This window comes from Pan paniscus, chromosome 6 (genome assembly GCF_029289425.2).
Source record: "Pan paniscus chromosome 6, NHGRI_mPanPan1-v2.0_pri, whole genome shotgun sequence".
NCBI classification, from domain to species: Eukaryota; Metazoa; Chordata; class Mammalia; order Primates; family Hominidae; genus Pan; species Pan paniscus.
Window position 1 is genome coordinate 32605022 of NC_073255.2, and position 15681 is coordinate 32620702.

General features: G+C 35.1%; 1 protein-coding gene across 14 annotated transcripts in view; it reads left to right on the forward strand.

The window, feature by feature from the left end:
* Positions 1-15681, forward strand: part of TAX1BP1 (Tax1 binding protein 1) — a 97874-nt gene that overhangs the window by 38576 nt on the left and 43617 nt on the right. For all 14 annotated transcript variants that reach the window (XM_008960016.5, XM_008960019.5, XM_003807894.6 and 11 more), the window contains exons 6-7: positions 13837-13985; positions 14073-14163. In XM_008960016.5, coding sequence (XP_008958264.2) covers positions 13837-13985; positions 14073-14163 — 240 coding nt within the window. The remainder of the gene's footprint in view (positions 1-13836; positions 13986-14072; positions 14164-15681) is intronic.

The window sequence follows — 15681 nt, forward strand, 5'->3', positions numbered from 1 at the left end:
CATGTCCTAAGCCCATGAGATCAAGAATATCCTGAAATGTGGCCTTTGAGGTTTTGACTCTGATTACTTTGAAATCCAAGGAAGGAATGGATGATTGTGAGAATAGGAATGGCGGAATGATAGGCCTTCATTTGTGTGAAATTACATATATATATACACACACACACATCGGGCCATTTCTCTGGTCCATTTGAGTAGTAGCTGAGATTTAAACAGTCTCAGATTCTCTGTGCTCTCCAGGTGATAAAGGGGTTAAGGACTACAGACAAGACTAAAGTGGTAGACTGAGGTCAGGGGATTAATGAAGCAAAACTTGTAGGACATTGTGGCCTTGGTGCTCAGAAGAGGTCTTCAGCAGAAGTTTTTATGCCAACTCTTAAATCTTGATGACAGTCACGAATCTTGGAGGAGACTACTTCTCTGCTGCCATTCTTGCATTGGGGCATATTCTCTGGGAAGCACTTGAAAGTGATTTTTTAAATGATACTCCATATTATAGAAAAAAATTGACAAAGGACCTGGAATGGTACTTGATGCATGGGAAGTTCTCTCTAAATGTAAGTAGCTATTATTATTTTACTGTTTTTCATAATAGGAACCAGAGAATCATCAAGGAAGGACTACAATATAAAGTATCATCCAACAGGACTGGAAATTCATAGCATTTCCCTCAGATTCTAAAAGTATAATGGATACATAATGTAACCAAAAAAACCCTCTAAGTTATAAGACATATGTGGTGACAATTGTTTATTTCTGGGGATAAAACGTGTTTGCCAGGAGAGAGAGTTCCTCTTTGTTACTAGTCAATGGACTTTTAGTTGTTTTTTTTTATGAATTTGCTTAGTATTCCAAAATTAGTCTCCATTTTAATCAAGCATGCCTGCTGGGCAGCTACAACTCCAGACTTTCAAACTGGTCTGGTTGGATGGCTTATAAAATCTGTGACATTTCTTGGCACTTGTTTTAAATCTGTTCCATGGTGTGAATCCTATAGTAGTTCTAGAGGTCTTCTATTTGAGGTACTGAGTATATAAACTGTTGAATATCTGAAAGATTGTTCTGATGTATCATCTATAATTTCATTTAAAGTTTTGTAATGGATTCTCCATGTAATAAGCAGAGACCTTCATTTTCTTCATAATAGGAGAAATTTATTGCATTTCCATTCTTTTATAAAATAATATGACTAGCTTATTACCTATTCCATACTTGACAAAAAATAAAAGTGAATTAAATTCTGTAATTGTTTATTAATAAAATTTTTCATCTTTTATCACATTGACTTTTATCACTCTAAAGTGCTCTAATAATTAAAACTAAAGGAAATTCTGATAATTACAATTCTTCAACTTGGTAAATTAAAAGAATTGGATATGTTGGGATTATTACAACAGATTGGTTTAAATTATGTGTTTGTTTTTAATGTTATTTTATGAAATTGGCTGCTTGAAGGAATAAACTAGGATTACAAAGTAGATTAAAACTAAAACAAGATAATGTTTATAAATTGAGAAACAATAAATTACATATTGTATTTCCCCTAGATTTTTGTGGTATCTACTTCATTATTCATGTACATCCTAGATTTAAAAAGTAACTCTATTATTAAGGATAATTTTCCATTCCTTTCTGGTTCAACTGTAAGGGAAGATTTCTCCCCTCCTCTCTTGAAAAAGGCTCATTAATAAAAATAACTCATATAACACTTAATAAAAGCCAGATGGTGATTTGAGTGCTTTACATATGTTAGCTAACTTCGTCCTGTGAAGTAAGCAGTATCGTCTGCATTTTTCAGAGGTAGCACAGAGAGGCTACTTACTTGTCCGTGATTGCACAGTTAGTTAGTAAGTGATAGAAGCTAGCAGTATGGCTCCAGTCCGTGCTTTTAACCACTGCTCTATACTTCTGAGGGCCAAAGATGTGAGCTGATCTAATTGATTATTTTTCAAAACAGCTTTATTGAGATGTCATTTGTGTATCATAAAGTTCACCAGTTTATACAATTCAATGGATTTTAATGTATTTACAAAATCATGCAACCATTACCATAGTCTAATTTAGGAACAAATTCATCCCCAAAAGAAAGCTTTTACTTACTTGTGGTTACTCTACCGTTTACCTTCTGATTGCTTCCCCCAGTCCCAGACAGCCACTAATTGAAATTTCTGTATCTATGGATTTGTGTATTTTGGACATTTCGCATGAATGGAATCATATAATATGTGGCCTTTGTGACTGGCTTATTTCACTTAGCATAATGTTTTCAAGGTTCATCCATGTTGTAATATATATTGTTAATTCACTCCTTTTATTGCCAAATAATCTATTGTACTGATGAGTATTTTTTGAAACCCCATCTTTACATTTATCAAAGACTTCTGTGAAAATTAGCAGTTTGTGTGTTTCATTGTGTTCTTGTTTGTATTTTGGAGTGCTAGATACATATTGGAAATTGAAAGAGTTAAAACTGAGGCTCAGAGAACCAGTGATTTTGAATCTTGTTTTTCAAATAGGAGTAAAAAGAGCTGTGCCTCTGTTAAGTTTTTCAGTTAATTTAGCTTATAATTTTTTTGGAGCCTAAACTATGAATTGAGTTTTTTTCATATAATTGTATTTTCAACTTGAATAATAAGATGGATATGATGTACTTCAAGGCATTTTTGAACTATATTTTAGAATATTAAAGTAATATTGCCAAAACAATGTAATGGAGGATGTTACAAACTGTTAAATGTATTCATACTGTTTTGATTCTTAAGTTTCACAAACTGGGTAGGAGACATCACCAGGTATTTGGGAAGTATCATAGGTATGGGAGTGAGAGAATGTGCAAGATCTCTTCTCTGGTTAGTGTGGACCTCTTAAGCTATCTTTATCTTTTTGGCTGTTTCTTCTCTAAAACGTAAAGATATTTTGTGTTGTTGTAGAGTGACAGCATATACTGCAAAGAATAACTTGTCATCAGATAGAGTTTTCCTTTTTATTCTCATTGAAATAAGGTGGTCACTTAGTTTTTCTGAGTTCAGGCTTCCTCATGGATAAGTCGTCTAGTTAACAAGTGGCAAAGTTGAGAACCTGAAAACCCAAGCTAGGTGTTTTTGTTACTATATTACAATGGCTTATAATAACAGATACAAGTATAGTATGTCTCTTTATTCATCAAGTATTTGTGGAATAAATAGATAACAATGAGTTTTGGGGCTTGTGGCATTCTGACCAGCTTTAATTGTAGTCAAAAGAAGGGTCTGAAGGTGACGTTTTATTTGGAATATGGGATTTTATGGTCTTGAAAAAGGATTTAAAAAAACATATATTTAAAAACTATCATTCTTGGACAGTCCTGGTTTACTATATGTGAGCTATTTACAATGTTTTATTTTTATGCATCTTTAGTGTTTTTCTGTGGCCTTCCAGTTCTTTTAAGAAGTTTTAAAAAAGCACTATTTTGTACTTTATCATTTTATAAATATTGTGGGTATTCTGCTATTTAAAGGGATGAAAATACCAGTTTTTAACAGCTAACAAATGAATTGAAAGATTTTGTATTACTAAAACTCAGCAGTCATTTGTCTCCCTCTAGCGATCACATAACTGTGCCACATTGCCCATTTACTTACCATGTTTTGATTGAAAACCAGAAAAAAGAAGTTTAATACCTTTTAAATTATGTTGCACATTTTATGGAATTTGGTTTACATTTATTTAAGATTGTCCTGATTATAATTTTAATAGAAAATCAGTAGTTCCTGCAAAGATTTTGGGAAGCCTTTAATATCTTGCTTCATTGAGCCTGAGAAGCCATGGTGATACATCATTACCGCCAGGAAAAAAATAATCCAAGTAAACTAAGACATACCGTTGATTGTAAGATGCATCTCCATTTCAGAAAGGAGAAATTGTGGGAAAAAATCAGCATATAGTTTTAGTACAGTAATGTAATGTCTTTGTGGATATTAGTCATTGAAATGGTTTTCTCATTTATAGAAGAAATTTTTCTTATCAGGATATACTAGGACACATAATGGTATGGTTAGATGAAACATTGATAATACAATTGAAGGATCATATGTATTAAAAGTTTAAAGTTTAGAATTTTGAGTTGCGGGAACTTAAGTCAAATGGAGTTCTTTTTGATAAATGGAATTTTGTGGTGGTAGCTTTGTAATATGTCACCTTGCTAGGCTGAACTTATTTTCCAGAGTTCTCTTCTCTATAATTTGTTTAGGATGAGACACAAGAGAGATTCTTGCATGAGATTTGAAGGCAGAAGTGAAGCAGCAGCCATTTTTGTAGCTTATACAAGTTGTGGCTTCTCTCCTGGCTCACCTTGTTGGTATGAGGTAGTAGTAGCCAGGCTGCAATTGCCCTACCTTCTGTGGAATCCTCTTTCAGTTTCTCCATCTCTTGGGTTAGGTCTGTCAGGAAGGACCCCAGCATGCTCAAGACATCTTGAGACTATCAGGGTCAGAATAAAAACCAACATGGACTTCAGTTTTCAGTCCGTTCTGGTGGGCTTCATCTGGTGATTGTGGATCCTATTTTCTTCTTGCTTTTCCCACTTTATAATGTCTTTCTTGATTGCCTGCCTTACACAAACTAGTTCCAGCTTCTACAGTTACACAAGATCAAATCTCTTAGTGTCTCTCTCAGTCTGTCTGTTCGTCTGTCTGTCTTTCTCTCTCTCCCCAGCTGTTTGCTTATCTGGTCAAGCACTGACTGATAAATTTACCATGGTACATAATTCTTAGGGAGATTTTATGCAATTTCAAATTTGAAATTCTAGTAATGTAAATTAACATTTAGGAAATTGAATTAACCATTTTCCCTTCAAAATGGTAGTGGTACCTTTTGGAGTACTTAAGTATTCTTCAGTGTATTGTAAGTAATTTTAAGGATTCTTATAAAGAACCAACCTGGTAAAATGCATAGATAAAGGTTTCTGTCTGGTATAATTTTCCTTCTACCTGAAAGGACTTTCTTTAACATTTTTGTAGTGCAGGTCTTCTGTTGATGAATTTGTTCAACTTTTGTATGTTAGGAAAAGTCTTATTTTACCTTTAGTTTTAAAAGAGATTTTTGTTGTGTATAGAATTCTAGATAGATAGTTTTTGTATTTGAGTATTTTAGAAATGTGGTTCTTCTCACGTTTATTGTTTTTGATGAGAAATTCAGTGTCATTGGTATTTTTCTTCCTTTATATTTAATGTGTTTTTTTCCTCTTACTATTATTAAGATTTACTCTTTATCATTGAATTTAAGTGGTTGATTATGTTGTGTCCTCTTTATTTTCTTTATTTTTTATGCTTGGGGTTCAGTGACCTTTTTATATCTGTATACTTACAGTTTTCATTAAATTTTGAAAATTTTAGGCCATTATTTCTTCAGCTGTTTTTTCTGTCTTTCCTCTTCTTCAGGGACTCGAGTACACATATGTTTTGTTGCTTAAAGTTGTTTCACAGTTCACTTGTGCTTTTTTTTTTCCACTCGTGCTTTTTTTTTTAAGTCCCTTTTCTCTCTGTTTCATTTTAAATAGTTAAATTTTATTTGTCTCCAAGTTCACTAATCTTTTCTTTGCAATATTTAATCTGCCATTAGTCCCATCCAGTATATATATATTTTTTATCTCAGACATTGTTGTTTTCATTCCTAGAAGTTTGATTTGAGTCTTTTTCATGTCTTTCATGTTTCTGTGTGTTTACTGTGTTCAATTTTCTTCTAGCTTCTTGAACATATGGAATACACATGTTTAAATGTCCGTTCATTAACTTGATCATCTGGCTCATTTCTGTATCAGTTTTGATTGATTGGCTTTTCTACTCATTATGGGTTATATTTTTCTGCCTCTCTGCATGCCTAGTAATTTTTGATTGGATGTCATATATTGTGAATTATACCTTGCTGGGTGTTGGGATATTTTTTATATTCCTAAAAATATTCTTGAGCTTTGTTCTGGGATGTGGTTTAATTACTTGGCAACAGTTTGATCTTTTTGAGCCTTGTTTTCAAGCTGTGTTTGGTGGTACCAGAGCAGCATTTAGACTGGGGTTACTCTCTCCCCACTACTGAGGAAAGACCCTTCTTTCAATTAGAGAATACTGTAATTGTTCTCCCATGAATTATGAGTTTTTCCACTCTGGCTGGTAGGAATAACCACTATTCCTGGCCCTTTTTGAGTTCCAGGCACTGTTCCCTATAGTCCTTTTTGGGTGATTCTTTCTCCAGCCTGGGTTAATTTCCTCACATGCATATGCTGATCACTAATCAGCTCAAGACTTGAGGGGGACTCCTTGCAGATCTCTCGAGTTCTTTTTCTACATGATTCTTCTCTGGTACTCTCTCCTGAAACTATTCTCCTTAGCTTTCCTAGACTCTCAGTTTCTCTCCATAACTCAGGGAGACCACTGGATTCTGCCTGAGTTTGCCTCTTTGCCCTGTGGCCTTAAAAGTCTCTCTAGACAGTAATAAGCTGGAGCAGTTATAGAGGTGACCTCTGTTGTTTCTTTTCTTTCAGGGATCACTGACCTTTTATCCTGATGTCCAGTGGCTTGAGAGCTGTTCTTCATTCAGTTTTTTAGTTTTCAGGTGGTAGAGTTCATTCGGTTCTTGTTACTTTATCTTGGCACTATTTTAGTTGCATCTAATTGTGTGTTTTAGAGTTGCTATCAGGAGAAATGTTTATTTAGAGGAGCCAAGATATTCTTTCTCAAGTGATTTGAATTATCTGGTATTCTAGGTACCCAGGTTTAAAAGCCTGTATGGTTTTTCTGCACGTATTTGGCATTCTGTTCTTAGTTTTCTATTCCATGGTACTCAAAGTAGCTGGTTCAGAAACTTTGTTACTGGTCTGTGTTGGAATGAAAAATGTACACTGCAATGTATGTAAATGCATTACTTTCTTCACTGGGAATGTATTGCTATGAAAAGCTGTTAGGTGAACCCAACAGTGTGGTTAGTGATGTAGTTGATTTATATTTTGTACAAGTGTCTTGTCTTGATATAGCCTGGTAACTGTCGGTGGTCTAGTACTGTTCGCCTAGTCACACTCTTGAGTAGCTGCTTGTACTTTATATTACGTAGTTTAACAAACGTGGACTTTTATTTAATATGCTTTTTATTGTACTCAAGAATATAGATAGGTTCTGTAAGGTTGTATCCAGGATTATTCAGTTGCAGATATAAAAGAAAGCAAGCATCCAAAAGCCAACCTATATTAACTTCAGTTACCTTGATTTTTAAAAAACTTATACAATTGGCCAGGTGCGGTGGCTCACGCCTGTAATCCCAGCACTTTGGGAGGCTGAGGTGGGTGGATCACAAGGTCAAGAGATCAAGACCATCCTGGCCAACATGGTGAAACCTCATCTCTACTAAAAATACAAAAATTAGCTGGGTGTGGTGGCGCGCACCTGTAGTCCTGCTACTCGGGAGGCTGAGGTAGGAGAATTGCTTGAACCTGCGAGGTGGAGGTTGCAGTGAGCCAAGATCATGCCACTGCACTTCAGCCTGGCAACAGAGTGAGACTCCGTTTCAAAAAAAAAAAAAAAAGTATACAATTTGGATGGTTTTTTGTATATTTATAGAGTCATGCCACCATCACCACAATTTAATTTTAGGATGTTTTTTATCACCCTGCAAAGAAACCTTGAGTCCATTAACAGTCACTCCTTACATACCCCTGTCTCCAGCCCTAGGTAACCATGAGTCTACTTTCTCTATCTCTATATTTGCCTTTTTGTTTATATTTGTGTAATGATTTTGAGGTTCATCCATAGATCAGTACTTTGTTTCTTTTTATTGCTTAATAATATTCTATATCTTGATGTAAAATTTTCTTTTTAAAATATAGAGACAAGGCCTCACTATGTTTCCCAGCTGGCCTCAGACTCCTGGACTCCAGCCATCCTCTCACCCCAGCCTCTCAAGTAACTGGGACTACAGGTGTGCACCACTGTGCTTGGCTCATATCTAGATTTTTGATTTTTGAGGCAAATATCTTGAGGCACTTTCTGACAAGTGCTTTACTGTTTTGAGATCCTCTACCATATGTATTTGTTGCCCTTCAAATTGGCTGTTTTTGGATTAAGTGTACTCAGTATCATAGCAGTGTTTGAACTAGCTTTGTAATTTCCCTATTTTTGGCTTTTAGTTGCTACATTTTCTCTTCAAGATTCAGATATTTAAAGTAATTTACAATAGTAGTTGAATTTGGGTATGATCAGTGATGCATATCTTATACTTTATTACATAGCCAATTTAATTTTTTGTCTTAATGGCAGTGTATCAGATGAGTTACTTGATTTGAATACTAGTCAGGGATAAATAATGAATTAGAGTGAAGACAAAGAAACCCAACAGTGTAAAATTTTTGTTGTTCTTAATATAACAGTCTATGTCATAAGTCATTGAAGTCTGGGGAGGGGATCGCAGATTTGCTTTGCATGATTATTCAGGGGCCTTGTTACCTTTTATATCATTCCACTGCCCACCCTTAGATTCCTAGAGAATTTATGTCTTCGTGATAGAAACTTGGTCACTGACATATCCTGGTTTCAGCTGGATGAAAGGGGAAAGAGATCTTAGACAAGGCATGATCAATAGTGTAAGTTATAGAGGTGGAAGTAATATATATCATTTCATTTATATTTAACTGATGATAATTTAGATGACTATAATGCATTGCAAGAGAAGCTGGGAATACAGTGTAGTTGGGCAGTGATATGTAGTTACTATGGTTGAAAGGAGGTCATAATTTGGCAGACAACCAGCAGTCTCTGCCACAACACACAACACCAATATAGTAGTCTTTGAATTTAGCAGTTTGTGAATGAGATCTGGAAATTATCTTTGGAGAGTATCTTATAACTTAATCTATTTATTAGTACCACTGTTAAGAAAGGTCATATCAAGAGTAGATAAAAATCAAATTACCAAAATTTCAGTACCTCAATTATTAAAATTTTCAGTTATTATTTTAGAAAACTTGTGTTTAAAGATATTGGAAAGTTGAAATCATTCTCAGTTCTTCCATTTACTAGCTGTGTAACCTTTGATAAACTACTTAACTTCTCTGTGGCTCACTTTTCTCATGTGAACAAGCCTTATAGTCGTTCCTAATTCTTAGGCCATGTGCTCATCAAATGAGAATGTATTATACATAAAGCACATAGCATTTCCTACACAGTGGCTCTCAAGATAGCTGTTATTGTTATCATAGCATTAGGTACCTGGTTTTGGACAGAGGCAGTTTAAGGCATTTAGTATCTAATACATGGAATTGCCAAAAACCAGTTTTGAATTTATGATCTCATTGAATTTGTTTTTGTTTGTTTTTGCCAATTGTCATCAAGAAAAGATACAAAAGGCTTAATTTTAATACATGGGGTGATGATTATGACTTATGTATACATAGCAATATATTTCTTTCAAGCCAATTACTTTAATTTTGTACCTGCTTTACAAAGTAATAGTTTTAAGAAACTCATAATATATTATTTCTACAATATATTTATATACTTTTAAACCCATAATTTTTGTATTGATAAGTACAGAACTGTACAATGAAGCATTTTCATAGTTTATTTCATAAGACTACATCATTGAGTAGTTCCCATTCAATTTAATTAAAAGGCAATTTTAAGTAAAGTTATACTACCCTAAATTTTTGTACTTATTCCCTAACTCTTTAAAAATGTATATGAAACCTAATGTTAAAAAAAAATCACTAGTCTGTGGAATAAATTCATATTCAGGAAATAATTTAGACACTAATATATTTGTAGCCTGTCTCTCTTCCCCCTCCTCTCCACTCCAACCACAAAAATAGTGCTTGGATCTGTTATTTTCTATAAAAGTTGAATTTAAGTACATTTGTTCATAGCAGATTTTTCAGTGAATTGAAGGTAGCCCTCATCACATTTTTTACTATAGTCATGCACCACTTAACAATGGGGATATGTTCTTAGAAATGTGTTGTTAGATGATTTCCTCTTTGTGCAAACATCATAGAGTGTACTTACACAAACCTAGATAGTATAGCCTACTGCGCACCTAGGCTGTATGGTATAACCTGTTGCTCCTAGGCTACAAACCTGTACAGCATGTTAGTGTACTGAATACTGTAGGTAGTTGTAACACATGGTAAATATTTGTGTATCTAAACATATCTAGACATCTTAGAAAAGGAAAGGTACAGTAAAAATATTGTATAAAATGTAAAATTTGTTATACCTGTATAGGGCATTTACCACAAATGGAGCTTGCAGGACTGACAGTGCTCTAGGTTATTCAGGGAGTGAGTAGTGAGTGAATGTGAAGGCCCAGGGCATTGCTGTACACTACTGTAGATTTTATAAATATTGTATACTTAGACTACACTAAATTAAGTAATTAATTAATTTTTTTTTTGAGACGGAGTCTTACTCTGTTGCCCAGGCTGGAGTACAGTGCAGTGGCGTGATCTCGGCTCACTGCAACCTCCAGCTCCTGGGTTCAGGTGATTCTTGTGCCTCAGCCTCCGGAGTAACTGGGATTACAGGTGCGCGCCACCACACCTGGCTGATTTTTATGTTTTTAGTAGAGACAGGGTTTCACCATGTTGGCCAGGCTCTCGTACACCTGACCTCAGGTGATCTGCCCGCCTCGGCCTCCCAAAATGCTGGGATTACAGACATGAGCCACCGCACCTGGCCAGACTACACTAAATGTATAAAATATTTTTTTCTCCAAAAATAAATTAACCTTAGCTCACTGTAACATTTTCACTCTCTTTTTAAAAACTTTTTGATTCTTTTGAAGTTAACATTTAGCTCAAAACACAAACATGTACAGCTGTGCAAAAATATTCTTTCTTTGTATCCAAATTCCATAAGCTTTTTTCCATTTTAAAAACTTTTTGTTTTCTTTTCTTGTTTTATTTTATTTTATTTTTTTGAGATGGAGTCTTGCTCTGTCGCCCAGGCTGGAGTGCAGTGGCATAATCTAGGCTCATTGCAACCTCCACGTCGTGTGTTCAAGCAATTCTCCTGCTTGAGTAGCCTCTCAAGTAGCTGGAACTACAGGCACACACCACCACGCCCAGCTAATTTTTTTTTTCTTTGGTATTTTTAGTAGAGATGGGATTTCACCATGTTGGCCAGGCAGGTCTTGAACTACTGACCTCAGGTGACCCACCCACCTAGGCCCCCCAAAGTGCTGGGATTACAGATGTGAGCTGCCACACCGGCCAAATATTATATTTTTGTCTGGTGGATTTGTAGAAACCAGAGAAGATGTCTTTATAGTCTGTGTAGCTGTCATCATAACTTGGTATTATAGTTGATTTCAAAATTAGGTGTTTGAGAAAAGCCAGATTAAGTAAAATGAGTGATATTTGATTTAAAATCTGACTAGCAATTTTCATAAATAATTGTTTTGTCAATAATTTGTTATTTAAAGTGTTCAGGTGCTAGTTTACTAAATTTTACTCTGTGTATGTGTGAATCTAGAATACCATACCTTTTTTCTAGATAATTGTTAGTGATACTGTATCTGGTTTCTTCATATGCTTTTGTTTATAATCAGAATTTTATTTTTTAACATGAGAATAAATGTGCTCTGTTATTTTAAATACTTTTAAAATGTGTTTAGCCACCTAGATGAATGATTCATAATCTTTTTATCTGGTTATTCATATGTGAGAGTTATGACTTGTGGGAATTGGTAATAGTGGCTCATGGAAACAGTGATTTTTTTAGTTTAGGAGTGGGAGGAAAGTCCCTGCATGAATCTGAAGTACTCAAATCTCTTTATCTCCCTTTGCCCCAATTTTTATGATTGTTTTCATATCGGCGTACAATGTAGCAGGCTTAATTATCTGATGGAGGTTTTCTTTGTTTTAATATTAGAATTATGATGTCCTTTTGGCATGATTTACAAATGACCAAAAGTGTTTTAGAAAAATTGTCTTTTAGATTTTATCTTTTAAAGTTAATTTTTGAAAGCATGATTCCTAGTTGTTTGAAATGGCAAAGCTCTTAGCTTTTTCATGTTAAGAATGACTGAGCCACATTGAAGATGCTTATGCTTAACTCAGACATGAAAACTACAGGCCTGAAGAATAATCCTTACTTTATCGTTTTCATGTGTTTTGAAAGGAGGCTTGGATGCTGGGAAGCCATCAGGTGCCTTTATGGGCACCAGAGAAAGAGTCTAAGACGCTTGTTGTAGTCAGAGTTAATTTATAATTCACCGTAAAGTTAACTGACTCAAAGCAATTAGTTCATGATTTACATTCAGTTGCTAGTGATTTTTTTCTCTTTTCCTATGCATTTTGTAGAATGCTGTATACCCGTTATAGGGCTTCATTACTTACAGGATTGGAAAGTAATTTTGTCCTAGGGAGAAATACTTGGGTTAAATCTGTAGTGTATTTGCAGTGCCAAGAGAGCACTGGTAAAACTAAAAATAAAAAAAATGTGAACATTATTTAGAAACCTCTCTGGCCATCTTTATAAATCAACAAGACAAATCCTGAAAATGTGCCCAATTTCACAGCAATCATTATGATTGCAGAGGAAATAAATATTATTTGTTTTTTCTCTGGTATTATGGCATTGGAACCAAAAAAGCATTTTGTACAACAGTTTTTGGTTAGTGTTACAAATTCAGTCAGACAAACATTTGCTTTGACCAAAAATAAATCAATAGGGTGTATCTGACTTTTAGAAAATAATGTAGCAATGTTCATACTCTAGCAAGATATTTAAAATGATATTCTATCAATAAAATACTTGGGTGAGTTCTTTTATGTGAATTAAAGTGAATTATAAATACTATATAATCTTTCATACTTATAACTTGGCAGAACGGTGATTTTTTTAGTTTTTGTTGCTGGGTAGGTAAGTCTGTTTTGGGGAGAAATTTTAAAATTGTTCTTTAATAAAAATAATTTTATCTTAATTTACCAATTCTTTTATAGTATAGTTTTCTATAACAAAGCACCTCCCTATATACACTGTTATATTTGAGTCTTATGAATTGTCCATTTAAAGTAGAATATTCCAAGTAGAAATTCAATTCAACATTCAATTTGTTGCACTTACTACCTCTTTTATATTTGTCTTAGTGTCTTCGAATATTTGTTTAGGCCTCTGAGTCACACTGGCAAGAAGATTAGGAACATGGCTTTAGGCATATGTTAGTGCTTTGATGGCAGTTAGTGACCTGTGCTAGAAAAAGTGGGTGTTAACCTTGATGGTGTCGTGTAAGACTTGATATGTCGTGACTAATTTTTAAAATTTTTTTCTCATTTTTCTTGCCTGCCCCCTGGTGGAGAAAAGTTAGTAAAATCAACATACAGGGTACATGAAAAGTCTGAAGGTGGGGGGAAAATGTATATAAAAAAACTAATCGTTGCTCATGCCTGTAGTCCCAGCACTTTTGGAGGCCGAGGCAGGAGGATTGTTTGAGCCCAGGAGTTTCAGCCTGGGTGACATGGCAAAACCCTGTCTCTATTAAAAAAAAAAAATTAGCCAGGCGTGGTGGTGGGTGCCTGTAGTCCCAACTACCTGGGAGGCTGAGGTGGGAGGATCACCTGAGCTGTGATTGTGCCACCATACTGCAGCCTGAGTGACAAAGTGAGACCCCAAACAAAAAACAAATTATCGATTAATTTAGTATATGAAAATTTAAATATATGTTATCATTTCAGGTTTTATAGTCTTAGCTTCTCAAATTTGGAGGGAACAAATGTGGGATTAAAATTCTAAGACTACATAGTTTTCTTAAAGATATGCAAATTTGCTTTACTGATTATGTTTCTGTGTTTTCTCAAAATACCTTGTTGTCACTTCTCAGGGTCTTACTGAAGTAACACAAAGCTTAAAAATGGAAAATGAAGAGTTTAAGAAGAGGTTCAGTGATGCTACATCCAAAGCCCATCAGCTTGAGGAAGATATTGTGTCAGTAACACATAAAGCAATTGAAAAAGAAACCGAATTAGACAGGTATTTCTCATGCTTTTAAAAAATAAATTCAATAAAAATTTTAAAACTTTAAAACATTATAATGTTACTTTATTATACCTATCTCAGTTTAAAGGACAAACTCGAGAAGGCACAACATGAAAGAGAAGAACTTGAATGTCAGTTGAAGACAGAGAAGGATGAGAAGGACCTTTATAAGGTAATTTATTTTTTACCATATCTATTGCCTGTTGCTTCAAAAGAAATGACCCCAGAACTTAGGGGCTGTAGGTCAGCAATTTAGGAGCAGCTTAGCTGAGTGGTTCTGGCTCTAGCCTCTTGTGTAGTTGCAGTCAGGATGTTGGCAAGGGCTGCAGTCAGCTAAGGGCTTGATTGGGACTGGAGGGTTTGCTTTCAAGGTGGCTTACTCCAGTGGCTTTTGGCAGGAGAACCTTCAGCTCCTCTTGAAGTGGTCTTTTCATAGGCTGCTTGAATATCCTCACAGCATGGCAGCTAGCTTCTCTCAGAGTGAGTGATCCAGGAGAGAGCAAGGAGGAAGTCACAGTCATGTTGTATATCACCCCTAAAAGTTAGTTTTCAGGGAATTAATTTGCTGCTGTTTTAGATACTTAACAGGTAGTGTGTAATAAGTTGAAGAGGTTTAATGGCATTAAGATACTTGTTTATCACAATTCATGTAACTATTTTTCCTTTTTAAGAACATACATATATATATATACACATTGGGGAGAACATTAATTTAGTAATAATCCCATTTTAGAGTTTGACTTTTAGAATATCTTCAGAGATGTCATTTTGTAAAAATATCCTCACTGCTAACAAATCTTGACCGCTTGAAGTTTTGAATTTTTTTTTTTTTTTTTTGAGATGGAGTCTCGCTCTGTCGCCCAGGCTGAAGTGCAGTGGTGCGATCTCGGCCCACTGCAAGCTCTGCCTCTCGGGTTCACGCCATTCTCCTGCCTCAGCCTCCCGAGGACCTGGGACTACAGGTGCCCGCGACCATGTCCGGCTAATTTTTTGTATTTTTTTAGTAGAGACGAGGTTTCACCATGTTAGCCAGGATGGTCTCGATCTCCTGACCCGCCTCAGCCTCCCAAAGTGCTGGGATTACAGGCGTGAGCCGCCGTGCCCGGCAGTTTTTATTTATTTATTTTTTTAAGCAACCCTGAAATATAGGGTAGTTAGCTTAATTGTCAGTAATGCTGTGGGTGCAAATTGAGACTTATTTTTTTAAGTGGCTCATAAGCATTTCCTGAAGGCAATTCCAGATGAGGAATTTCAAGAACATTCTGAGTTAAGTCCGTTTCTTGTTAAGTCAATTTAATGAGCTGATGATTATGAACATCAGGTAGTGTTTTAAAGTGATGCTGCAAGGGTGTTGGTTGCTGATGTCTTCAGAGAATCAGGAGTTAATATTCTATCCTTGTGAACAGGAATTAGTCCTTCAGCATTCTGTATATTTAAAGAGTAAAGTGCAAGAAGTAAGTTAATTCATTTCTCCTCAGTACTCTTAACTAAAGCAGGATATACTTGATAGTGTACACTACAGGTCTGTATTTATAATTCCAGTTATTGAATTTGATTTGTATGTCTGTTAGGAGCAAATCAGCAATAGCGAAAGTCATGGGAAAATCAATATAATTGGGTTAGTCAACAAATACATTTTTCAGCACATTGAAACTAAATGATATCGTACTTTTCGCCTGCAGAAAATGGA